General features: G+C 44.9%; 1 protein-coding gene across 1 annotated transcript in view; it reads right to left on the bottom strand.

The window, feature by feature from the left end:
• Positions 1 to 26106, bottom strand: part of TRPM6 (transient receptor potential cation channel subfamily M member 6) — a 98502-nt gene that overhangs the window by 65272 nt on the left and 7124 nt on the right. Inside the window, exons 3-5 of the mRNA XM_052776589.1 lie at positions 19934 to 20013; positions 19063 to 19101; positions 17 to 197 (exon numbers count right to left, since the gene is read on the bottom strand). Of these exons, the coding sequence (XP_052632549.1) occupies positions 17 to 197; positions 19063 to 19101; positions 19934 to 20013 (300 nt within the window). The remainder of the gene's footprint in view (positions 1 to 16; positions 198 to 19062; positions 19102 to 19933; positions 20014 to 26106) is intronic.

Raw genomic sequence — 26106 nt, forward strand, 5'->3', positions numbered from 1 at the left:
ACCCAGCATCTATTACCTTGGCATGGTAAGTGTGATCTCCATCTTGAAAATTGATTGTACCAAATGCATCCGTTGGACTTGTCTTTGTGTGTTTTTGCACAGACCATTCTCCACCATCTATCTGTGGGGCAGTCTGATAAACAGGCCAGCTACAGTTTACTCCTGGGTGATCTCCAATCAGCCGTCCACAGCAACATCTCTCATTAAAAATAAAGAAATTATTTTATATCAAACCCCTTTGCATGCAGCTCTAAGATCTTCATGAGAATAGCCCAAATAGTTTTTCTACAAAGAAGGATATTGTAGCTTTCTGACACAGAATATAATAAAAATTAACTAGGCTGAAAAAATCTCAACAATGTTAAAATGACATTGAATTAAACCATAAATATGTTTTGTTGGATACAGAATTTGTTCTCCACCCGAGGAACACTAATAACAGTTGGAGGGTTAGAATAATCTTCAAAGGTCCCTTCCAACCCAAACCATGCTGTGATTCTGTGTGATTCTGTAACAGTTTGAGAGTCCCGCATACCAATTCTGACCTGAACAATGTAGCTCAGATTTACTGGTCTTGTACGTGACATTTCAGAGGAATATCTTAGGACACCAAGGTTTGCTATGGTTATTACCCAGGTTATTCTGGGTAGTGAAGAAAGATCTAGGAGTTACCGCCATTAATCAGGGGAGCAGCAACCCTCAGTCTAGAAAGAACTTCAGGGTGGCCTATGAAGGCCTATACTAAGGTCACCTTTGGATGCCAGCAAAGTGAATATACAAAATAAACAGACTGAAGTGCAATGTTAAGGGAAATTTAGCAGAAGTTCAGTTAACATTAAAGGCTCGCAACTGGATGAATAACCTAGATTCCAAATTCAACCAGTATTACTGTCTTACAGGCTTCGACAGGCTTCAGTGTCTTTTACAGGATTAACTTCAATATAATTTATAGTGACATCTGACAGTCCAGTTGTCCTTTAGACATTTCAGAATTTAATATACACTAGCAAATGGAGATAAATTCTTCCCTTTTACTCTTTTAAGATACCAAACAGCCTTCAACAACCCAAACTCAATAACTGCCTTGGGACTCAGATGTATTGCTTGTGCATCTAGGGGCAAGTTAGACGTAAACATCTGCAAAACCTGAAGAGGTACCTTCAGAAAGAGACAGAGTTTTCTGTGGAGATGAGTAAGAACTAACTGGTGAAAAAGAAATAGATTACAAATAACAAACAAACAAAAACAAACCCCAAAACAATGCTAAGCAAATTAACGAAGTGAACTGCTTTAGAAAGGTACTTTTTCATACCCAGAAGCCATGAAATTATGTTTGCATTCCAGTTTTTCAACACAGGCAAATTACATTTGATTGATTCAATGCTCTGCAAAAGCAGACTGGAGAAGGAAGCCTCCCACACTCTTGGGGAATTAATAACTCAACTAAACAATCTTATTCAGTGGAGACTTAAAGAGTTGTAGAAGCCTAGCACTGCAGAAAAGACTTAAGCTCTACTGTCACATGTATGATGATGGTTAGCTAGAAGTCAGAAGGCAATAGGAACTACTGAAAATGTCCAAATTTTTGTCAAGCTAATTCAACATGGATTAGCTAACCTAGACCAGCTACACCTTTTCCCTAGCTGAGACAAACAGTAGGATATCACAGAAATACAGGGACTCACCAGAAAGAAGTCAGGCATGTGCTCACAACTGAATCCTGGAAAAAGGAAAAGGAAATGATCTAGCTGGGGGCGGGGGGGGGGGAAGCCTCACAGAGGGATTTTTATTGCCAAGTGTCGTGGTTTAACCCCAGCCACCAACTAAACACCACGCAGCCGCTCACTCACTCCCCCCCCACCCAGTGGGATGGGGGAGAAAAACGGGAAAAGAAGCAAAACCCGTGGGTTGAGATAAGAACGGTTTAATAGAATAGAAAAGAAGAAGCTAATAATGATAATGATAACACTAATAAAATGACAACAGTAATAATGAAAGGATTGGAATGTACAAATGATGCGCAGTGCAATTGCTCACCACCCGCCAACCGACACCCAGCCAGTCCCCCGAGCGGCGATTCCCCGCCCCCACTTCCCCGTTCCTATACTAGATGTGACATCACATGGTATGGAATACCCCGTTGGCCAGTTTGGGTCAGGTGCCCTGGCTCTGTCCTGTGCCAACTTCTTGTGCCCCTCCAGCTTTCTCGCTGGCTGGGCATGAGAAGCTGAAAAATCCTTGACTTTAGTCTAAACACTACTGAGCAACAACTGAAAACATCAGTGTGTTATCAACATTCTTCGCATACTGAACTCAAAACATAGCACTGTACCAGCTACTAGGAAGACAGTTAACTCTATCCCAGCTGAAACCAGGACAGTATCCACCCCTTATTCTATACCATTGACGTCATGCACAGTTCCCATACCTTTAGTTACATCCTGATCAATCATCATCACCTTTGCATCCCTTTAAGACATATGAACAATGAGATAGAGAGATATATATATATGTATACACACACAGAGATATCATTCCTTTAGTTCATGGGTCATGTTCATAAAATGTTCATTGAGTTCATTTAGTTTCCGACTCTGGGCTCCATCTGTCATACCAGTCTTTCTGGGCAGGAGGGATGGTGCAAAGTCCTCTCAGTCGGTAGAGCAGAATTGGGCTTCAGTGAGGTGTGACAAGCAGGTGACATTTGGCGCAGCAGGAGGATGGTGTGCACCGTTGGATTATTGCATGCTGGAGTCAGTTCTGGTTCCATCACTACTGCGCTTTGCTCAGTTTTATCACAGTTCTTTTCTTGCTTGATCTAAGTGATTCTTACTATAGTACTATGGATATAGCATATAACAATTATAGAAGGATAACATACAGTAGCAGGGTTATATAGCAACTAATATACAGTTTAATTCTGGCTATTCTCCCCTAAAATTAAATCCCCTTGAGGCACACATCGGACTTCCCCATCTTTTCGCATCACCCACCAGGTGCACCCAGGCCCTTGAGCAAAAGCAATCCCACAAATGGGTTTACCTTTGCCTGAGGCAGGAGTAACCCAGACTGTCTTCCCTAACATGTTTTTTATGTGCACTACAGGGACTTTATCCCCTTCTACAGTATGTAAAAATTCTGACTGGGCAGGGCCACCCCGATTGGCAGATCCTCTGGTGTTGACTAACCAGGTGGCTTTTGCTAAATGTGTATCCCAATGTTTGAAAGTTCCACCCCCCATTGCTCTCAATGTAGTCTTTAACAGTCCATTGTATCGCTCAATTTTCCCAGAGGCTGGTGCATGATAGGGGATATGATACACCCACTCAGTGCCATGCTCTTTGGCCCAGGTGTCTATGAGGTTGTTTCAGAAATGAGTCCCGTTGTCTGACTCAATTCATTCTGGGGTGCCATGTCGCCACAAGACTTGCTTTTCTAGGCCCAGGATAGTGTTCCAGGCGGTGGCATGGGGTACAGAATATGTTTCCAGCCATCCAGTGGTTGCTTCCACCATCGTGAGCACATAGCGCTTGCCTTGGCGAGTTTGTGGGAGTGTGATATAGTCAATCTGCCAGGCTTCCCCATATTTATATTTCAGCCATCGCCCTCCATACCACAGGGGCTTTAACCGCTTGGCTTGTTTAATTGCAGCACATGTTTCACATTCATGGATAACCTGTGCAATAGTGTCCATGGTCAAGTCCACCCCTCGATCACAAGCCCATCTATATGTTGCATCTCTTCCCTGATGGCCTGAAGCATCATGGGCCCACCGAGCCATAAATAGCTCACCCTTATGTTGCCAGTCCAGGTCCACCTGAGCCACTTCAATCTTGGCAGCCTGATCCACCTGTTGGTTGCTTTGATGCTCTTCAGTGGCCCGACTCTTGGGTATGTGAGCATTACATGACGTACTTTTACAACCAGATTCTCTAGCCGGGATGCAATATCTTGCCACAGTGCGGCAGCCCAGATGGGTTTACCTCTGCGCTGCCAGTTGCTCTGCTTCCATTGCTGTAGCCACCCCCACAGGGCATTTGCCACCATCCATGAGTCAGTATAGAGATAGAGCACTGGCCACTTTTCTCTTTCAGCAATATCTAATGCTAGCTGGATGGCTTTCACCTCTGCGAACTGACTCGATTCACCTTCTCCTTCAGCAGTTTCTGCAACTTGTCATGCAGGACTCCATACGGCAGCTTTCCACCTCCGATGCTTTCCCACGATGCGACAGGATCCGTAAGTGAACAGGGCATATTGCCTCTCATTTTCTGGCAGTTTATTATACAGCGGGGCCTCTTCAGCACATGCCACCTCCTCCTCTGGCGACATTCCAAAATCTTTGCCTTCTGGCCAGTCTGTGATCACTTCCAAAATTCCTGGGCGACTGGGGTTTCCTATGCGAGCCCGTTGTGCGATCAGTGCAATCCACTTACTCCACGTGGCATCAGTCGTGTGATGTGTAGAGGAGACCCTCCCTTTGAACATCCAGCCCAGCACTGGTAGTCGGGGTGCTAAGAGGAGCTGTGTTTCAGTACCAACCACTTCTGAGGCAGCTTGAACTCCTTCATATGCTGCCAATATCTCTTTTTCAGTTGGAGTATAGCGAGCCTCGGATCCTCAATATCCTCGACTCCAAAACCCCAGGGGTCGGCCTCGGGTCTCCCCAGGTGCTTTCTGCCAGAGGCTCCAGGTAGGGCCATTCTCCCCAGCTGCAGTATAGAGCACATTTTTAACATCTTGTCCTGTCCGGACTGGTCCAAGGGCTACTGCGTGAACAATCTCCCGTTTAATTTGTTCAAAGGCTTGTTGTTGCTCAGGGCCCCATTTAAAATCATTCTTCTTTCAGGTCACTTGATAGAGAGGGCTTACAATCAGACTGTAATTTGGAATATGCATTCTCCAAAACCCCATGACACCTAAGAAGGCCTGTGTTTCCTTTTTATTAGTTGGTGGAGACATAGCTGCTATTTTGTTAATCACGTCCATTGGGATCTGACGACGTCCATCTTGCCATTTTATTCCTAAAAACCGGATCTCCTGTGCAGGTCCCTTGACCTTACTTTCTTTTATGGCAAAACCGGCTTTCAGAAGGATTTGGATTATTTTCTTCCCTTTCTCAAAGACTTCTTCTGCCGTGTTGCCCCATACGATGATGTCATCAATGTATTGCAGGTGTTCCGGAGCTTCACCTTTTTCCAGTGCAGTCTGAATTAGTCCATGGCAAATGGTGGGGCTGTGTTTCCACCCCTGGGGCAATCGATTCCAAATGTACTGGACACCCCTCCAAGTAAAGGCAAATTGTGGACGACACTCTGCTGCCAGAGGGATTGAGAAAAACGCATTAGCAATGTCAATTGTAGCATACCACTTGGCTGCCTTTGACTCTAGTTCGTATTGAAGTTCTAGCATATCTGGAACGGCAGCACTCAGCGGTGGCGTAACTTCATTCAGGCCACGATAGTCAACTGTTAGTCTCCACTCCCCATTAGACTTTCGCACGGGCCATATGGGACTATTAAAGGGTGAGCGAGTTTTGCTGATCGCTCCTTGGCTCTCCAGTTGGCGAATCAACTTGTGGATGGGAATCAGAGAGTCTCGGTTGGTGTGATATTGGCGCCGGTGCACCGTCATGGTAGCAATTGGTACTTGTTGTTCTTCAACCCTCAGCAACCCCACAGTCGAAGGGTCTTGAGAGAGACCAGGCAGGGTAGACAGCTGTTCCGTGCCCTCCGTCTCCAAGGCAGCTATACCAAAAGCCCATCGATACCCCTTTGGGTCCTTAAAATACCCTCTCCTGAGATAGTCTATGCCAAGGATGCACAGAGCCTCTGGACCAGTCACAATGGGGTGTTTCTGCCATTCATTCCCAGTTAGGCTTACTTCAGCTTCCAATACAGCTAACTCTTGGGATCCCCCTGTCACACCAGAAATACAAATGGGTTCTGCCCCTTTATAACTTGATGGCATTAGAGTGCACTGTGCGCCGGTGTCTACTAGAGCCTTATACTCCTGTGGGTCTAACGTGCCAGGCCATCGAATCCACACAGTCCAATAGACCTGGTTATCCCTTTCCTCCACCTGGCTGGAGGCAGGGCCCCTCTAATTCTGGTCAGAGTATCCAGTATTCACTTCTCGTAAAATTGGCCTAGAAGTCCCTTCAAGAGGATCAGAAATAAGATCAGCCCTTCTACTCTGTTTGGAAACCGGAGCGGCATTTTTCCTGGTAGAATCCCCTTTTGTGGTGTTTTTTCCTCGCAGCTCACGTACCTGTGCATTTAGGACTGAGGTAGGTTTTCCATCCCATTTCCTCATGTCCTCTCCATGATCACATAAGTAAAACCACAGGGCACCTCACGGTGTGTACCTTCTATATTCTCTCTCTTGGGCAGAGGAGCGCTCACTCCTAATAGCTGAGACATTGGTCCTTACAGGTGGGCAATAGGACATCTCCTCTTTGAATTGCTGGAAATCCTCGGACAGCTTCTCCACAGCCGAAATGCAGGCTTGTAGGGAGGAGGAGAGATTTTCTTCGTATTGACGGAGTTGGCGAGCCACTTCATCCACTGTCGGTGCCTCTTCGTCTTTCCAGGTCATTATTGCCAGTGAGTTGGCATAGGACGATGGTGCGCTCAGTACAAACTTCTGCCACATGGGTCGTGTGCATTGGACTTCGTCTGGATCTTTGGGTAATTGTGGGTTGTCTCTAGCACAGCTAATTCCCTCAGATATTGGATACCTTTTTCCATGGTTGTCCACTTGCTTGATTGACATATAACGTCTTCCTTAAAGGGGTACCTTTCCTTCACACTTGACAGGAGTCGCCTCCAGAGGCTGATGGCTTGTGTCCCTCTTCCAATTGCCTTGTCAATGCCACCTTCCCTGGCAAGCGATCCCAGCTGCTTGGCTTCCCTACCTTCTAATTCCAAGCTATTAGCCCCATTGTCCCAGCATCGGAGGAGCCAGGTGATAATATGCTCACCTATACGGCGGCCAAAATCTTTTCGCATATCCCGCAGCTCACTCAAGGATAGGGACCGGGTTATTACCTCTGGTTCTGCCTCTTCCTCCTGTTCCCATGATGACCCTTGTTCGCCTTCATCCTTTGCTAAGAGAACTGATTTTTTTGTATATTTCTTTTTCTGTACGGGGGCAACTGATACTGGTGCAGGTTGGTCTGCTGGTTCAGTTGCAGTACCACTCGCCAGGTCTTGGATAAGCACAGTGTCTGTTGCCAAGGTTTGGGTAGCTGCTGTGCTCGTTGCTGGGGCTGGAGGGACCTCAGTGCCCGTTGCCGAGGTTTGGGTAGCTGTCATGCTCATTGCCGAGGCTGGAGGGGCTGCAGTGTCTGTCGCTGAGGTTTGGGTAGCCACAGTGCTCGTCGCCGGGGCTGGAGGGGCCGCAGTGCCCGTTGCCGAGGTTTGAGTGACCGCAGTGCTCATCGTTTTGTTGTTAGGTCCAGAGACCTTCTCTTCCCCTTGAGGGTACTGAGTGGTGTCGAACAGGGCTCGATAGGCATGGGCCAGGCCCCAGCACGTCGCAGTAATTTGTATCTCTCTGGAGCTGCCGGGGTGACAGCATACCTTTTCCAAATATTGTACTAGTTCTTCTGGATTCTGCACTTGTTCAGGGGTGAATTTCCAAAACATTGGAGGTGCCCACTTTTCTAGGTACTTGCCCATACTATCCCACACACCCTGCCACTCATAATTATCCAGCCTTGGGGCAGATCTCTGGGTGATTTTCTTAAATAGTTGTTTAACCTTAAACGAGAGCTGAACCACATTCAGAAGCATGCTAATTCCTAGCAGTAGGGCTAGGACCATGCCGGTCCCAACATCCCAAGAGTATTCAAATTTTTCAAAATTCTCAAACACCATTGTAACTGGACTGAAGGAGAAAGGAGAGGGGAAGAAAGGTATCCCGCCCATAGACTGGTTTTCCAAGGAGGAAAGGTAAATGGTATAATTATTAATAGTTTCCCACAGATGGCTCCCACAGTATAAAGGTGACAATGCTGAGTGCAAGTACCGGATTAATCCCACAGCCGACGACTTTATCATACCATAAACCAGTGTTATACAATACATCAAAGCAAAAACCTTAATCTACCTCCCATGGATGATAAGCAGCAGAAGAGGGACTACATACAGCAGGCAAGGTGATACATAACAGAACTTTAAAAACCAGAGCAACAACTCTAAGAACACATAAATCAACATAATGACCAGCGACTATTAGACTGATATAATGAATGCTTATAACAAATTTGTTTTAACAAGCTCTGGTCAGGTTTGTCGTTATCTCAACCCTTCGAGCCCCACGTTGGGCGCCAAAAAGGACTGTCGTGGTTTAACCTCAGCCAGCAACTAAACACCATGCAGCCGCTCACTCACTCCCCCCCCACCCAGTGGGATGGGGGAGAAAATCAGGAAAAGAAGCAAAACCCGTGGGTTGAGACAAGAACGGTTTAATAGAACAGAAAAGAAGAAACTAATAATGATAATGATAACACTAATAAAATGACAACAGTAATAATGAAAGGATTGGAATGTACAAATGATGCGCAGTGCAATTGCTCACCACCCGCCGACCGACACCCAATTAGTCCCTGAGCCATGATTCCCCCTGCCCCCACTCCCCCCAGTTTATACACTAGATGGGACGTCACATGGTATGGAATACCCCGTTGGCCAGTTTGGGTCAGGTGCCCTGGCTCTGTCCTGTGCCAACTTCTTGTGCCCCTCCAGCTTTCTCGCTGGCTGGGCATGAGAAGCTGAAAAATCCTTGACTTTAGTCTAAACACTACTGAGCAACAACTGAAAACATCAGTGTTATCAACATTGTTCGCATACTGAACTCAAAACATAGCACTGTACCAGCTACTAGGAAGACAGTTAACTCTATCCCAGCTGAAACCAGGACTTCTGGTTACTCTAACCAGAAGTATTGCCAGGTCTGGCTCACTGCATGTCTCCACAACCATTTGCACTGTGGTAGTGGCAGAAAAAAACCCAGGGATTAGCAGAGGGGGCACAGGAGCTGCTGAAACAAACTATTGATCTAGGGACCTCATTTTGATGACCCCAAAAGCAAAACCCATTATAATTTTACCTCCTCAGAGGCAAACCAAGACAAATAGGTCAAGGCTCATAAACTAAAGAAAAAGTATCCAAGCTGTAACTTGGAGAATAAGCCAGTCACACTAAGTCGCTTACAGATGTACAATTAACTGACTATTTCAGAAAACTGTGAGGGATCAACACAGATGGAAGATCATTGCTGACATCATGTTGCCAAATAACACATGGACTCAGAATCCACACTCAGAGTTGCTATAGAGACATATCTAAACTAAAAGTGTTTCAGAGCAATGTAGCTGTAAAGCAGGTAGCACAAGGGACACAGATTTGGATAAAATCTGCCCACAAGGAGCACAAGGTTGATGAGTATACTTGTTTATGACTCTTCCTGCATACCTCAAAGGAAGGATCAGAAGAAAGAAACAGTTTTGATTTTATTATTGGTCTTCAGAGGACAAATTTCTCTACAGCTGTGCTATTAGCCTCCTTGCTCCATTTTTTTATGCTTGGGTTTTGGGGGGAATCCAGGGTAAGAGACAGCAAGTGTCAGGAAAAAATTGATCTTTAGATGAAAGATGAGAAAAAACATAGATACCCTATTGTCCTTTGGTCCTGAAAATACCTTGTGGTCACTGTACTCCTAGAGTGGTCTCACAATAACAAGACCTTTCATCCAGGAGCCATTCTGAAAGACAGAGGACCAACAGCAGTCCCAACCAAATGCTACATTACCTTACATTACTCACATACCACATTACACAGACTGAGTCTGACTCAGCAAATACCAGTGCTTGGAAGGACAGGACTGAAAAGCAATCAATCAGGCTCATTGGCAATGGATTAAATTTTCTAAAATACTAATTAATTTCAGCCCATCATTAAAATATGAGCACAGAATGACTATCTATCTCATACGTTACTGTTCCATACGGGGTTACATCAGCAGTTCCTCCTAGAGCAGCAAGAGTCAGAGCAACCTGCCTTTTCAAAGCAGATATCCTGTGGAAAGGAACTAACCATCTGACAAGACAAATCAATGCTGTAACCTTGACACTGAGAGGCCAAATGAACACTGAACTATGTTAGTAATTAACATCATTTGCATTACATACTTAACATTTACGTGTAAATGTACCCAGAGGTGAGCTGCACTCAGAACAGCTCAGTTATGCTTAGCAGGCAGTGGAGGAACTGCACATAGACCTACCACACAGGTGTGCAGGGTACATGCACCTGCTTTTACCTCAGGGATTACCATAGCAAAAAGTATGAACTGTGAAGGACTGGTGTTTCCCAAATAGCTCATGCTCTGCTCCAAGCTGGCACACTCACTCTCTAGCCATCTAGCAGGAAGGGACAAGGTGCTAAGGACTCCTGAGATACTTGAGAGGTCAAAAGCCAAGACTAAGTGGCTCTTAGGAAGGTTGAGGAAACCAAAGCAGAACATAACATACAGCTGTCTCAGGTTTTTTTCTGTAAGGTTTTGTGCTGTGTGCATAGTGACAGGGCTCAAGGAGGAGAAGAGCTACCAGACAAGGATGATGGTTGAGTCGGGATCACTTGGGAGCACTTGACACACACATGTGCCTGGGACCTGTCAGGCTGCACCCCAGGGTGCTGCAGGAGGTGGCTGATGTCCTTGTGCAGCCATTCTCCATCAGCTCTCAAAGGTCATGGAGATCAGGGAAGTCTCCAACAGTCGGAGAAAGGCAAATGTCACACCTGCCTTCAAAAAAGGGCAAAAGCCAATCTAAGGAATTGCAGGACGGCCAGCTTCCCATCAGTCCCAAGTGAAATCAAGGAGCATGTCCTCCTGAAGCCCATGCCTGGGCACAGCAGGGACTAGACAGCAACAGGGAGCAGTCAGCAAGGATTTACCAAGGGTAAATCATGCCTGACTCACCTGACTGCCTTCTGCGACAAAATCGTGGGGATGAGACGACAGCAGCAGATGCCACCTACCTCCACTCTAGCCAGGCTAGGATAGCAGTGGATGACACCTACCTCTGCTCTAGCCAGGCTTTTGGCACTGTATCCCCTAATATTCTTGTACCTGGGCTGTGACATTACCGTCTGGGAGGGAGGACACATTGGTGGGTGAGGACCTGGTTGGGTGGTGGGCTCACAAGTTGGTGGTTGTTAGGTCAGACGCTGCCTGGAGGCCAGTATGAAGCAGGGTCCTGCAGAGTCTGTGTGGGGTCTGTCCTGTTCAGCATCTCCACCAGTGACCTAGAGGAGGGGATGGAGGACAAGTGCAGCCCTGGGGAGGGGCAGCTCTGGGGCATGGCCCTGGGCGCTGGTGGGCAGTGAGCTGAGCCGGGGCCACCCGTGTGCCCGGGCAGCAATGAGGGCCAGCAGTGCCTGTGGTGGTGTGAGCAGGACATGGCCCGAGAGCCAGGGGAGGGCAGGGACTGTGCCCTCTGCTTGGTCCTTGTCACACCCTGTCTAGGTACCACCTCCAGTTTGGTCCCCAACACAGAACAGAAACCAGCAAACTGGTGGGACCCCAGGGGCGAGTGACCATCCTGGTGATGGATGGCAGGGCTGGAGCCCTTGGCCTCCAAGTAGAGGCTGCAGGACCAGGGATGGTCCAGCTGGGAGGAGGGATGGTTTCAAGCGCACCCAACAGCATCTCCAGCACTGACAGGAGGGAATGGAGGAGATGCAGCTGGGCTCTTCACAGTGGTGTGTGGTGGGAAGGCAAGATGCAGCAGCACAGCTGAAACACGGGAGGCTCAAGCTGGAGTTAAGGAGAAGCCTTTTCCCCAGGAGACCAGCCCAGCGATGAAGCCGGGGCCTGGGGATGGGGAGCTCTCTCTGGCCTTGGGGGTTTCACACCCCAACTGGGTGAAGTGCTGAGCAGCCCAGTCTGACCACCCCAGCTAAGCCTGCTTTGGGCAGGGGCTGGGACTGGAGACCTCCCCAGGTCCCTGCCCGCCTGAGCTATCCTGAAATCCTATGAATGTACCATATGAATTGATTTATTGTGCCTTTGCAATGACTTTACCTTCTTTGCCTCAAAGGCTCACTAGGCTACTAGTGAAGGAGGGAGCAATGTCAGTAACACAAAAGCAAGACTTCTGGATAAGTCACACTTCAAGCAACAAGGGGAAACCTAAAGGGTCGCACTGAGGCAAAAGTTACTGCAGTAGCCAGATTACAAAATCCGGTGCCCTGGCAGGCAGCACTTCAGAGATTGCGTCCAAAGAATATGCCTAAAAGGTCAGATATAGCGACAATTTGTGAGAACATCTCAGATGTGTAAGGATGCAGAAGTTCAGCACCAGATTCATGAATATTCATGCAGTGAGAATGCTACATCTAGGTGCCGTCTGAGATGTGTTTGTGAGCACTGCACTGAAGAGTAGATAGAGGCCACTTCAACACGCCAGAGAAGCACAGACAAAGGTGCCAGTAAGTTACTCGAATTTGATTAGCAACTACTAAATGGAGTTATTCTACTTAGTATTAGCAAACAGTTGCATAACCTACTCATAAACTGTTTGCAAACCTTAGAAGTTCTTTGCAAATAAGAAATCATTAACAGATTTCATTTGCCTACAATATTATGTCAAATTATAGTAGGCATCAAGTACATTCACATGACTTTTGGACTGTTGTGGAAAATTACAGATCACAGGAGGTCCAAAACCTGTCTCGTTGCTGATCTAATAAATACAATATAACCAGTTATAACACTCATGTGAAAATTATTTCCCCTCGTTAGGAACAGAAAAATTCTCCTAGAACAAAGCTTTGTGTACACCTTAAGATACACAAGAACACAAGAACAGTTAACATTTGAAAAATGTACTTGCAACATAATGGCTGACTGAAATGATCATCAGACACCCACACCCATTCTGCATATATAGACAGACCAACAAATAGGAGTCACATTAATTTAAACAGCATGAAAATGCTCAATGAAAAGTGAAAGAAACACCTACAAGATAAAAAACCCACAAAGGTACAGGATGTCTTACAGAGAAAGGTGAAAGATAAAAACAAACCCACCCTGCAGGGTGCACACTTCCAGCTTCTCTTCCTCCCTCTCGCACCGTAGCATTCACATTCATGCAGCTAACCTGTGTTTGATTAGGAGGCTGATTTGGTGGAAAGGTAATCTTGGTTTGGTTTTCCACCCGGCCAGGTTAATTCTCCCAGACCAAATAACAACATGGTCACTCTGCAGGGGGAAGGGGGAGGACTGCCAAACTACTGTAGGCTCAATTTAGACAGGATTAAACCCCTATATGTTGAAGCACAAGTTAACTTCAGCTTAGATACCCACCTGGGCATTGGCAGGTTAGAAGGAAGCATTAAAATCCTCCCTGCATTTCTATTTCCAGAATACCTGCAAAAATATTTGAAACTCTATTCTTCTGCTCTAAAGCAAAATAGACATGCAACCATTTCCTCAGAGGGAGTTGACCCTTTCTGAACAGACACCACACAGATCATTTGCCTTACTTACAAGGCCAACACTATTCTGTATATCAGCCCTTTACAGTGATCTGATTTCAAGGAGTAATTTATTTGCTTTTTGGAAAATGTGACTCTTGTTTCACATAAATCTTAGAAGCAAAATAAAATGTGTAACATAATGAAAAAGCAAATAATCATGCTCATGCAGTTGACAGCACTAGTTTGCACCAGCTTGCTAATTCTTAGTTATCAGAAACTCATTATTTCCTGTTGCTTCAGCCTTCAGAAACCTTTAACACAAACCAATGTCAAGGGAAGTTAAAAATTTTGTTCCAACAACTGATAATTCATTATCAAAAACATACAGCATCAAAACCTATTTGGGAACACCAGCTAAATGACAAATGTTGGATTGAAAACAACTAATTAATACAAGCCAGAAAATACTACCTGTCTGAAAAACCCACACACAAGTTAAAAGCACCAAAGTGATGTAATTTTTGTTGCTTGCCTTCCCAAAAGCAGGGACTCAGAAAGCCCACTGCAAAGAAGATGAAAAACCTTCGGAAAACATATCATCAGGGATGTTTCTATTACCATCTTTCACAGAATCATAGAATCATTTAGGTTGGAAAAGACCTTTAAGATCATCAAGTCCAACTGTTAACCTATTACCGCCAAGTCCACCACTAAACCGTGTCCCTAAGTGCCACATCTACACATCTTTTAAACATCTCCAGGTATGGTCACTCAACCACTTCCCTGGGCAGCCTGTTCCAATGCTTGACAACTCTTTCGGTGAAGACATTTTTCCTAATATCCAATCTAAACCTCCCCTAGCACAACATGAGGCCATTTCCTCTCATCCTATCGCTTGTTCCTTGGGAGAAGAGACCAACACCTACCTCGCCACAACCTCCTTTCAGGTAGTTGTAGAGAGAAATAAGGTCTCCCCTCAGCCTCCTTTTCTCCACACTAAACAACCCCAGTTCTTTTAGCCGCTCCTCGTAAGACGTGTTCTCTAGACCCTTCACCAGCTTTGTTGCTCTTCTTTGGATGCGCTCCAGCACCTCAATGTCTTTCTTGTAGCGAGGGGCCCAAAACTGAACACAGTATTCAAGGTGGGGTCCCACCAATGCCGAATACAGGGTGACAATCACTTCCCTGCTCCTGCTGGCCACACTGTTTCTGATATTGGCCAGGCTGCTATTGGCCTTCTTGGCCACCTGGGCACACTGCTGGCTCATATTCAGCTGGCTGTCGACCAACACCCCCAGGTCCTTTTCCGCCGGGCAGCTTTCCATACACTCTTCCCCAAGCCTGTACTGCTGCATGGGGCTGCTGCGACACACATGCAGGACCCGGCACTTGGCCTTGTTGAATCTCATACAGTTGGCCTTGGCCCATCGATCCAGCCTGTCCGGATCCCTCTGTAGAGCCTTCCTACCCTTGAGCAGATCAACACTTCCACTCAATTTGGTGTTGTCTGCAAGCTTACTGAGGGTGCACTTGATCCCCTCATCCAGATCATTGATAAAGATATTAAACACAACTGGGCCCAATACTGAGCCCTGGAGAACACCACTTGTGACTGGCCACCAACTGGATTTAACTCCATTCACCACAACTCTTTGGGCCTGGCCACCCAGCCAGTTTTTAACCCTGTGAAGGGTATGTGCGTCCAAGCCATGAGCAGCCAGTTTCTCCAGGAGAATGCTGTGGGAAACAGTGTCAAAGGCTTTACTAAATTCTAGGTAGACAACATCCACAGCCTTCTCCTCATCCACTGAGTGTGTCACCTGGTCATAGAAGGAGATCAGGTTAGTCAAGCAGGACCTGCCTTTCATAAACCCATGCTGACTGGGCCTGATTGCCTCGTTGTCCTGTATGTGCCACAAGATGGCACACAAGACGATCTGCTCCATAACCTTCCCCAGCACAAAGTCAGGCTGACAGGCCTGTAGTTCCCCAGATCCTACTTCTAGCCATTCTTGTAGATGGGCATCACATTTGCTAACCTCCAGTCAACTGGGACCTCCCTGGTTAGCCAGGACTGCTGATAAATGATGGAAAGTGGCTTGGTGAACACTTCTGCCAGCTTCCTCAGTACCCTTGGGTGGATCCCATCCAGCCCCATAGACATGTGTGTGTCTAAGTAAGTGGTGTAGCAGGTCGCTAACAATTTCCCCTTGGACTATGGGGACTTCATTCTGCTTCCCATCCCTGTCTTCCAGCTCAGGGGGCTGGGTGCCTCGAGAACAACTGGTCTTACTGTTAAAGACTGAGGCAAAGAAGGCTTTAAGTACCTCAGCCTTTTCCTCACCCTTTGTCACTATGTTTCCCCACACATCCAATAAAGGATGGAGATTCTCCTTAGCTCTCCTTTTGTTGTTAATGTATTTATAGAAACATTTTTCATTGTCTTTTACAGCAGTAGCCAGATTAAGTTCTAGTTGGTCTTTGGCCCTTCTAATTTTCTCCCTACATAACCTGATGACATCCTTGTAGTCCTCTTGAGTTGCCTGTCGCTTTTTCCAAAGGTCATAAACTCTCTTTTTTTTCCTGAGTTCCAGCCAAAGCTCTCTGTTCAGACAGGTCGGTTTTCTTCCCTGATGGCTTGTCTTTCAGCACATAGGGACAGCTTGCTCCTGCACCTTTAAGATTTCCTTCTTGAAGAATGTCCTGCCTTCCTGGGCTTCTTTGCCTTTCAGGACTGCCTCCCAAGGGACTCTGTCAACCAGGCCCCTAAAGAGGCCAAAGTCTGCCCTCCAGACGTCCAAGGTAGCAGTTCTGCTGACCCCCCCCTCCTTACTTCTCCAAGAATTGAAAACTCTTATAATTTTGTGATCACTAGGCCCAAGACAGCCTCCAACCATCACATCACACACAAGTCCTTCTCTTTTCACAAACAACAGGTCCAGTGGGGTGCCTTCCCTAGTTGGCTCACTCACCCACTGTATCAGGGAATTATCTTCCACACACTCCAGGAACCTCCTAGGCTGTTTCCTCTTTGCTGCATTGTATTTCCAGCAGACATCTGGTAAGTTGAAGTCCCCCATGAAAACAAGGGCTAGCAATCATGAAACTTCTCCCAGCTGCTTATAGAATATTTTGTCTGCCTATTCATCCTGGTTGGGTTGTCTATAACAGACTCCCACCACAATATCTGCCCTGTTGGCCTTCTCCCTGATTCTTAGCCATAAACACTCAACCCTACTGTCACCATCATTAAGCTCTAGACAATAAAAACACTCCCTAACATACAGGGCTACCACCCCACCCCCTCCTTCCTTGCCTATCCCTTCTGAAGAGTTTATAGCCATCCATTGCAGCACTCCAGTTGTGCAAGTCATCCCACCATGTTTCCGTGATGGCAACTATATCATAGTTTTCCTGTTGCACAATGGCTTCCAGCTCCTACTGTTTGTTGCCCATGCTGAGTGCATTGGTGTAGATGCACTTCAGTTGGGCTACTGATCCTGCCACCTTTTTATGGGTAGAAGCCCTAATTCCTACGTGATGACTTTCAGGCACTTCCATGGTTTCTAACACCTCAGTAACCCTTGTGTCTTTGCTGCCGCATGGATCTCCATCCCCTACCTCCACTGAGATGGCAGACCAAAGGATCTCACTAGCACACTGTTCCTCAAACACTGGCATGCCGCCTCTAGGCTTATCTCTAGTGAGCCTGGTTTTATCCTTTTCCCTCTTCAAATTTAGTTTAAAGCTCTTTCAATGAGCCCTGCTAACTCCTGTGCAAAGCTCCTTTTCCCCCTTTTAAGACAGGTGTACCCTGTCTGCTGCCAGCAGGCCTGGTGTTGTGTAGACTGACCCATTATCAAAAACCCCCAAATTCTGCCATTGACCCCAGGCTCTTCCTGTTTCTTCCTCATCATTCCCTGCAACTGGAAGGATAGAGAACACTACTTGGGCTCCTGATCCCTTAACCAGTTGTCCCAATGCCCTGAAGTTTCTCTTGATTGCCCTTGGACTTCTTGTTGCAACTCCATCGCTGCCTACCTGAAAAATCCATAATGGATAATAATCTGAGGGCTGTGCCATGGTAGGAAGCTTTCTCTTCACATCTTTAACCCAGGCCCCAGGGAGGCAGCAGACTTCCCTATGAAGTAGGTCTGGTCTGCATATTGGGCCTTCTGTTCCCTTCAGAAGGGAGTCTCCTATGACAATGACCCATCTTTTTTTCTTTACGGAAGTGGTTTTGACACAGGGCGTAGGCCGACTTAACCTTGGCAACACTTTCATGCTAGATGAACCATTGTCCTCATTATTGTTTGATTCCACTTGCAGAGCCTTGTACCTATTATGCAAGGGCACCTGGGAAGGTGGGGTAGTCACAGAAGAACGCGCCTGCTGCGCCAGGCAGGAACTTGTCGCCATTGCCCTCTATCCCTTAGGTCACTGTGTTCAGCCAGGCAGAGAGAGGACAGGGAATCCTCCGTATCATGCATCCTGTCTGCCTGTTGGGCCTGCTTCAGGGAAGGTAGGGTGCGATTCCAGTAGTCTGTCTCTCTCTTGCACTCCCTGATACTCCTCAACCTACTCACCTCCTCCCGGAGCTCTGTCACTAAGCGGAGGAGTTCCTCTCCCTGGGCGCACCTCCCACAGCGGTGCTCACTGCTGCCGTCCTGTACTGGCATGACGGCAGGGCACAGCCAGCAGCCTGGCACCTGGCTGGCAGCATGTGCCCACTGGAGCTCTGTCTGGGCAGCTGCACCAGCTGGGGCAGGTGCAGAGCTTAGGGAGGCCATGGCTTTCTGCTGGGTGGATACCATTGCTCCCTGGTCGAGCTGGCAGAGCTTCAGCGCCCTTCCTGCACGCCCTGCCATGCCAACTGCCGCGCCGCACTGTGCCCCTGCCATCACGCCACGGCCTCTTTGCCCAACCTGGTCCCTGGTGCTCCCCAGGAGCTTCTTTTATAGGTGTGGGGGCTTGGCCACCAACGCTCCTTGCCCTGCACAGGTCCCATCAACCACTGTGGCACAAACTGCGGGCTCCTGGTGGTTCTCTCAGCTCCCCGGAGGTTCCCCTGGTTCGGGAAACCCCCCCGGCACGATGCTGGAGCCCTCTGCTGCAGATCCTGCCGGCACCAGAGCTGCTCGCCTGGGCAACTGAGTGCTAGTTTTGGTTACACCGTGTTCTTCTCCCTTTATTTTGTTCTTCCTCTTTCCATAATTCTTACTGTTCTCCATGGCTTTCGTCTCACTCTCCTTCATATTACCCAGGATATAGCTGGAATTGTCTCCCATTTAAAGCCATATTTCTGCCTTTCATTCCTCAGGAGAAGATTAAGACAAACTCATCCACACAAGGTATTTGGATAAAATTTTCTATTGCAAATAAATTAAAGGTTATCATACAATTTATTTTACCCAGGTTTATGCTAAACATTCACCAGCACAGCCCCAGAAATGCTACTCTGACGATATAAGAGGAAGGATATTTTTGTTGTCATTAGTTCCTTGACTAGGAATGCCTATCATTAAATTTAGGTCATTATAAAAATCATAGATACCTATTTATGCACTCCTACCTGATTAAATTCTGGCACACCTGGCATCCTGCAGGACACCTGTGATAAAAGATGGATAATTAATATATGCTTGTATAAAAGAAAACATCCGCAATGGTATTCAGAAAGTATCAACTCACTTGTGAAAAAATTCTCATCAACAGCATTAAAGGCTGTATTCTTCTGCACTCACCCCTGGAAGACAGACTGGGTAACTTCAGTGATTTGTTTGGTGTTTTGCATTTCAGACTGTATATCAAATCTGCATTTCATAGATGAGCTATTTATCTTATCTACTGTACGCTATCCGTGTGTTCAAAACAATATGATCAAAATTACAAGTTTACATCCTCTGAATGTGATCTCACCGAGTTTATTTAGGCAACACCATCCACTAGATACACAAACTGGAATGCCAACTTATGTTTGCTTTCTCAAGTCCTAAAACACAGGTTGAGGATTTGATTTTCCTTACTCTTCACACTCTACACCAGCCTGACCAGAAACCTCTATCTCAGAAGACTGTGATCAGCAGCAGGCATTATTCTGAGGAAGGGAGAAAGTGGTGGTATAGGATTAAGAATTCCTGTGCAGCAGTAACTCCGTGTAACTCAATCTCTCAATTGGATGCCATACCACAGGTTTGGTTATTGGACTGAGAGCAACACATCTAAGAAGCCTAGGAAGGTCAATTATTGCCAATTTCTAATTCAGACGAACAGCCTCATTTAAAATGTACTGGTGACAGTATCTATGAAGACCCATAAACACCAGCAATCACCAACCGGGGTATTGCAAAACTGCAAAGAATTTCATCCAAGTTACACACAATGCCCATAAAAAATTATTCTTTCTAAACGTAACAGAAATAAAGTGAAATTCATTGTTTTACCTGTGAGGATCTTTTGAACTGGGAATGATGTGTACACATTCTCTTTTACTGAAGACCTCTTCGATCCAAGATTTGGGGGACTGAAAAGACATTTCAAATGTAATTGTATTGCTGAACTTAAGAACATAAAGCCAAAATATGCACTATAACATCTACATGGCTGTATATGCATAACACATAACTCAGAACGATTCCCATCACAATGTTAGATGAAACCAAACACTATAACCTGAAGTTACAGCTCTGAACAGTCCTAGCCCTTCACCCCCAAGTTTTACACAGCCCCACAAAAAGACCAATATTAAAATTTTCCCACCCCTCACTAATAAACATGAAAATTATTTAGAGGATCTGTCAAAAACATATACAATAGAGGAAGTGGTAAGGATGAATCAGAACTGCTTAAAGGACTGCACTTTCCTTGTGCCAGAAGACTAGCAAATGGCAATCTTACTAAAGCTCTAAGTGTCAAAAAAGGCAAGAAATTCTTTTTGCCTGAAAGAGATGGTTGATTCCTTCTTTTACTATTCTTCACAGAGTTAAGAATAGATTCATCCTGGTTATATGTTTGCTGAACTAGGACTACTGCGAAATGCAAGAGCAGGGACCAAAGACTAGACCTAGCACTTAGTGTGCATGTCAGGTGCGTTTTTCCCACTGGCCTCCTGGGACACTGTGAAAACTGTCTCCATGAAGCCTGTTGCAGCCAAGTAAACTGAACAGTCACTATGGTACACAGTTTTTTTTCAAAGAATCTCACTGGGACTCTTCAAACCTCCTTCTCTTCAGGTCTATCAGGATCAAATTCCCTGAAAGGAAGGATGGGGTTTGGGTGCTGAAATCTGAAATCTCTGGGACTGAATTTAGTAAACTGGAAGTAAAGGCTTTTTTTTTTGTTGTCAAAGGGAACTAGCCCCACAATGAAACATGCAATAGGTATTTTATCATGAAGAGTAAATGCAATTATACCTGTCATCATTGTCTCATTGTTTCTCATGTTCATCTTGCTCTCTATCTGTTACATAGACAGCAAGCTATCTAGGACAGGGCACAGTGGACATACAAAGCAAACAGTAACCAAATAATAAACATTGACTCCTTATTCACTCCTCATGTTTAAAAATGATTGATCCTCTGCAAAATGTCTACCTTCTAAAAATACTTATGGTAAGTATTTGTGTCCATACTTGTTTGTAAAATGTGTCTTTCATACAATGACTTAGAAAATAATTCAGTTCACAAGAATGCCAGTAATTCAACTTATTAAGAGTACTGCTGGGAGCATTTTATGGATGGAGTTCAGCAATAATTCTTATCAAAGAGAATACATCTCTTTTATCTCCTGAATGGAATTATGATCCTTAATAAAGCAGGCCTACTAGGCAACAAAAATTTTTTTTTACGTTATGGGATGACTTGGATGAGAATGAACTTTAACAAACTTTTCATTAACAGGAAAGGGTGGGACAGAAAAGCCAAGAGGCTGACAGATCTTACAGCATTTGCTGAGGCAACATGCTCAGCCTTGTGAGAGAAGAACAACATCCAGCTGCTGTCACTTTAACTTAGTAAGAGCACTAGTAGTTCAAAGTAATTTTGAGCAACCTGTTGGCATCGCACAGTCTCAGGTAGCTTCCTTTCAGCTACTTTACCTCCAGCATGACACATTCTGGAAATCAAGCGTTATCTGGGTATCTTTCCAGGTGTGAAGGCCAGCACTGGAGATATACAGTCCAGCGTAACAGGGAAGCATTGCATCAGCCTAGGCACCACCAGCAAAACATGCTGCCAGCTGAGCAAGGCACTGGCACTCAGCTAATCCACATGTGAATACACTTGAAAAGAGGTGTCAAAGAAGTTTTTTATCTCTAAAGCTTAGTGTTCCTCATCATAAAGTTACATGACACAAGACAAAACATAAATCAATAATTTTAAAGGGAGGAGAGGTCATCTGGTACACAACAGCTGTTTGGTGTGGTTATCTCAAACCAAAATATAACTTGCAGTCCTCAGTGATGGCAATACATTGTGTGAGTTGAAGTTACAACATCTAATATGGGAGATGAAAAGGCTTCTTCTCTACTGTCAACTTTTTGAACATCTAAACTGTCTTCTAAAAAACATACCTTTTTTTAAAAAATTCTCTTTTTTTAGATTTTGGAGGGTGGTTGGGGGTTAAGACAAAAATATCAATGCTTAAAATTCTGGATGTTTCGTGTATCCTTTTTCAATTTGGTCCAAAAACACCTATGTTTGTCTGCAACTGAGGCAGGAAGGGCAACGATGAACACGCTCCACAGCTGCTCAGGCCACTCTAGTCACAATGGGTCGGGCTCAAGGTCCAACAAAGCCAATGGAAAAAAACTCCTACAGCTTTGGATCACATGCCATGAATCTAACCTTGCTACTAAAGTGGTCATTGACAAAATTCCCATTTATTTCAGATGAACAAGATCGCTATGAAATTTACTTGATCTTTGAATCTCAAAGCACCAAGGATGCACCTTACCCAGTGGCACAGAGACTCCACTAGCACAGCACTCACTTCAGGTAACTCCAGGATTCTCAGTAAATAGGACTGAAAACAACATTTCAAAGTGCAATTGATACAATACTGGGAGTTTTCACCCTGATCTCCAAAGAAACATAGTACCTACCCATACAGATATTTCAAGATTAAACTTTGCTTGTTTATATAAAGTGTTTGCCAGAGTGTTGCCTATACTGCACTCTTTCACCTCCTTGCTTCCTGTAATTTTTACATTTTAAAAAGCAGTACTTAGATAGCATATCATCTGTATATGATCCTGACGAAGGCTGTAACTTTAGCATTTGTTTTCATCTCAAATGATAAATATGTGAATATAGCAAAAAACATTGTTTGCAAAGTCCACCATTTTTTGTTTAATGAAGTTCCTGAACAGATGGTACTACTTAAAAATAAATATATATTGAAATTCCAATCAACCATAGGAAAAAAATAAAGTACAAGACTGTATCACTGTATTTCATCCTATGAAGCACAAATCTCAAAACTGAAACACTGTGAAATGCAACACATTTACCATTATTCTTAATTTTATGTAAGGTGAAATCTTCACTTAGTACATAAAATTTACACCATAACAATAACATTCATTTCTTAATCTAAGGCTTTACTTAGGTTTCTAAGCTAATTGTATAACCAGGAAAAGGGTTTTAAACCTTCATGCTTTTTGACTTGAGGGCTGGGCAAGTACAAATGAAAAGAGACTTCTGAACTGCTATTTGTTTGCTCTTGATTCCTATCTTCGTAAAAGACCTCTGTAACATGTATACCTCCTCTCATAAAACTCTGGCTAACATTTCAAAACTGTCATAATTTAATTAAACTTCAACAACAAATTAAAACTTCTCCCGTCACTATAGTGAGGTACATACACCTCAGCCAGCATGAACCCATATCCTTTCTACCACCAAACCCGAAAGGAGTCAAAAATACACCTACATGTTACTTCTTACTGGCAAATTTCTCTTCTGATATACAGAAGACCTGAAGCCAAGTTTATATTGCAGTTTTCCTTCCAATTTTCCTTCCAGAAAGTCCTGAGACCTGTGTTTGGGAGTTTTGCCTTCTCATTTCTCGCCAGTCTGAGGATTAGGATTGCTGCTTATACTTCCCTGCCACAGAAGAGGCTTTGGAGATTTCTAGACTGATTTAGTCAATGGAGTGGCAAGAGTTTGGCTCTGAAATTTAAGGCACATGAGTAGTTTTTAGAAAATTGCTTTTAATCACTTCTCCAATATCTTTAATGTCTGAGATCCTTGCATAATATGGTATTAAAGGGACACTGTCAGGTCAAATTTGGTTAAACGTAAGTAATGTTCAAAAAATTAAGGTTTCTAGAGGTAAAGAAAGAGCATAAAATTTAGAGAAACACCTGCACCCTCATTTCTTTCAAACACTTGCTTATGGGAAGTGAGAGTAGACAAAACCTAAAAATCCAGCCTAGCAGGGAGGTATCTGTCCTCCAAAATCCAGGGGTGCCATCAGCGAGGCAAGTGACCATGCCACCGTCATGCCAGGGTCACGGAGCAGGTACGCAGCGCTTGGCTCACCAGTCTCAGAGGATGGGGCGACGTAGCCCTGAGATCACCTGCTGTACTGGTGGCCCCACTGATTCCACCACCCACCCATCCAGCGCAAACGGGTGAATGCTTCCGCTGCTGCTGCTGCTGCTTTCTTCTGCCCCGCCCCCCCCCCCCCCCCCCCCCCCGGTAAAGGACTTGCCAGAGTCAAAGCCTTTAGATGCACTGCACCAATTAAACACTGATAAGTAGGGGCTAATGTGCATTTGTCCTGCTCAGAATGAGATTTACTAAACTAAGATCTGCAAGAAACATTCAGCCCCTTCAAGACCAGACAATAAGCACTGTTCATTGGTGGAGTACCAAACTCAGGAAAACTAGGTTACAGTGCCAATACTACATGACAAATTTTTAGTACCATTAGCTGTACTTATGTTCCCTTTGGGGTGAAAGGCACAGATACACACATTTTCTAATGAAACAGCATGCTGCTCCAGACACTGTTCAATTCCCTGCAAAAGGAAATTAAGAGGCACACACCTCTGTGTCAGAATAACTTCATCCATTATTGAAATATAACCATTTATTGGACAAAGCAGGATCAACTGCCTTTAATGACACATTGTAGATCCAGACAGGGGCAGATAATGAGAAATCATATAATGACTAGCCAGTTTAAGTAACAGGTTAGTTCATTTAGGCAAAGTACAGTTGTGCTGGAAACTAGCCAGAACAATCAAGTGCTAAGTCACTTACTGAAACTGCAAAAAATTTGTACTGGTAACAGAGAGCAATAATTTCTATCTTGTGTCTTAGCCAAAACTCTACTTCAGGAGCTGAAAACTGCTGCCAAGCACCATGCCTCAGCTCTGCATACACTGTGTGTATAGTGAATCCACTACACAGAACCACTTTTCTATGTCACCTCTCAAGAATTTGGGTTTTCCTAAAGACCTTAACTATTAGAGCCAATATTTCTGCATTGCTGAGCACGTTTGGCAGAATCTTAGCAAAAAACCCAGTATAGTTACACATCACATAACTCTTTTTTCCAGTGAGGAAATTATTTGTTACCCTCAAAATGCTTGGATGAAAGCAAATACTCATTAAATAGCAACAGATAATCCTGGGGCTAATACATTTGCCTCATGACTCCAGTATACTTATACAGTACCTGTAAAGAACCTGTACTGCTGATGGCAAGAATTAGAAATACCCGAAAGATCCAAAACTGATTTTCAGTGCCTGGGAAGGAGGGAGACACCATTTTCAGGTGAAAGCATATCTGTGAGTAGTCAGTGTAGCATAGTGTTTGACCCACCCTTATTCAAGTACACAATGAGGGGAAGGAAAGAAGAACTTCCCCTTATTACAGCCACTGCAAAAATCCAGCCTCTGTGTTCAGCACAGCGTCCTAAAATATCTTAAACCCTTTTAAAAATTAACTACACATAGAGCAAGTCACTTGCAAGAACATTAGATACCTGAAATGCAGCCAGAGTTCTCATAAGCTAACACTCAAGACTATTTCACAAGAGCTCAGCCTGTAAGCACATTGGTATCTCTTGAACCCTTACCCCTGGAAACTCTTCCTGAGCCATAAAAGCTAAGGTGGACTTGCAGGTACCATCATTTTATGCATAATAATTCTTAAGTGAAAAACAGGACTTCAGCAGTATTTCTGCATCCCATGGCAACTGGTAAATTACTGCCAGCATTAAAGAGATTTCCAACTTAACAGGCTGTCTTGCATAAGCTTTTCAGCGCAGGAACTTTCTGGTTCAGCATCCATTACATGCATGCTTACAGTATGAAGTAATATAACAACTGACTGTAACAAAGAACACCACTTTGGATCCACATAGGGTAGAAGTGCATTGTAAAACTCCAGGGTCATGTGCAATAAAATATGAAGCCAATGTGAGGTTTTCAACAAACTCTCAGGTCTTCTACAATTCCCTTGTGTTCAGGCTACCCTGTCAGAGGACAACAGCCTGGCTTTGTAACACAGACGCAAATAGCAGTGGGGTCATGACAACAAAATGCAGGAAATACTAAATACAAAACTCTTACCTTGTCAAAGAAGCTCCAGCTTGACCCCTGGA

Source organism: Harpia harpyja, chromosome Z, assembly GCF_026419915.1.
Source record: "Harpia harpyja isolate bHarHar1 chromosome Z, bHarHar1 primary haplotype, whole genome shotgun sequence".
Lineage (NCBI taxonomy): Eukaryota > Metazoa > Chordata > Aves > Accipitriformes > Accipitridae > Harpia > Harpia harpyja.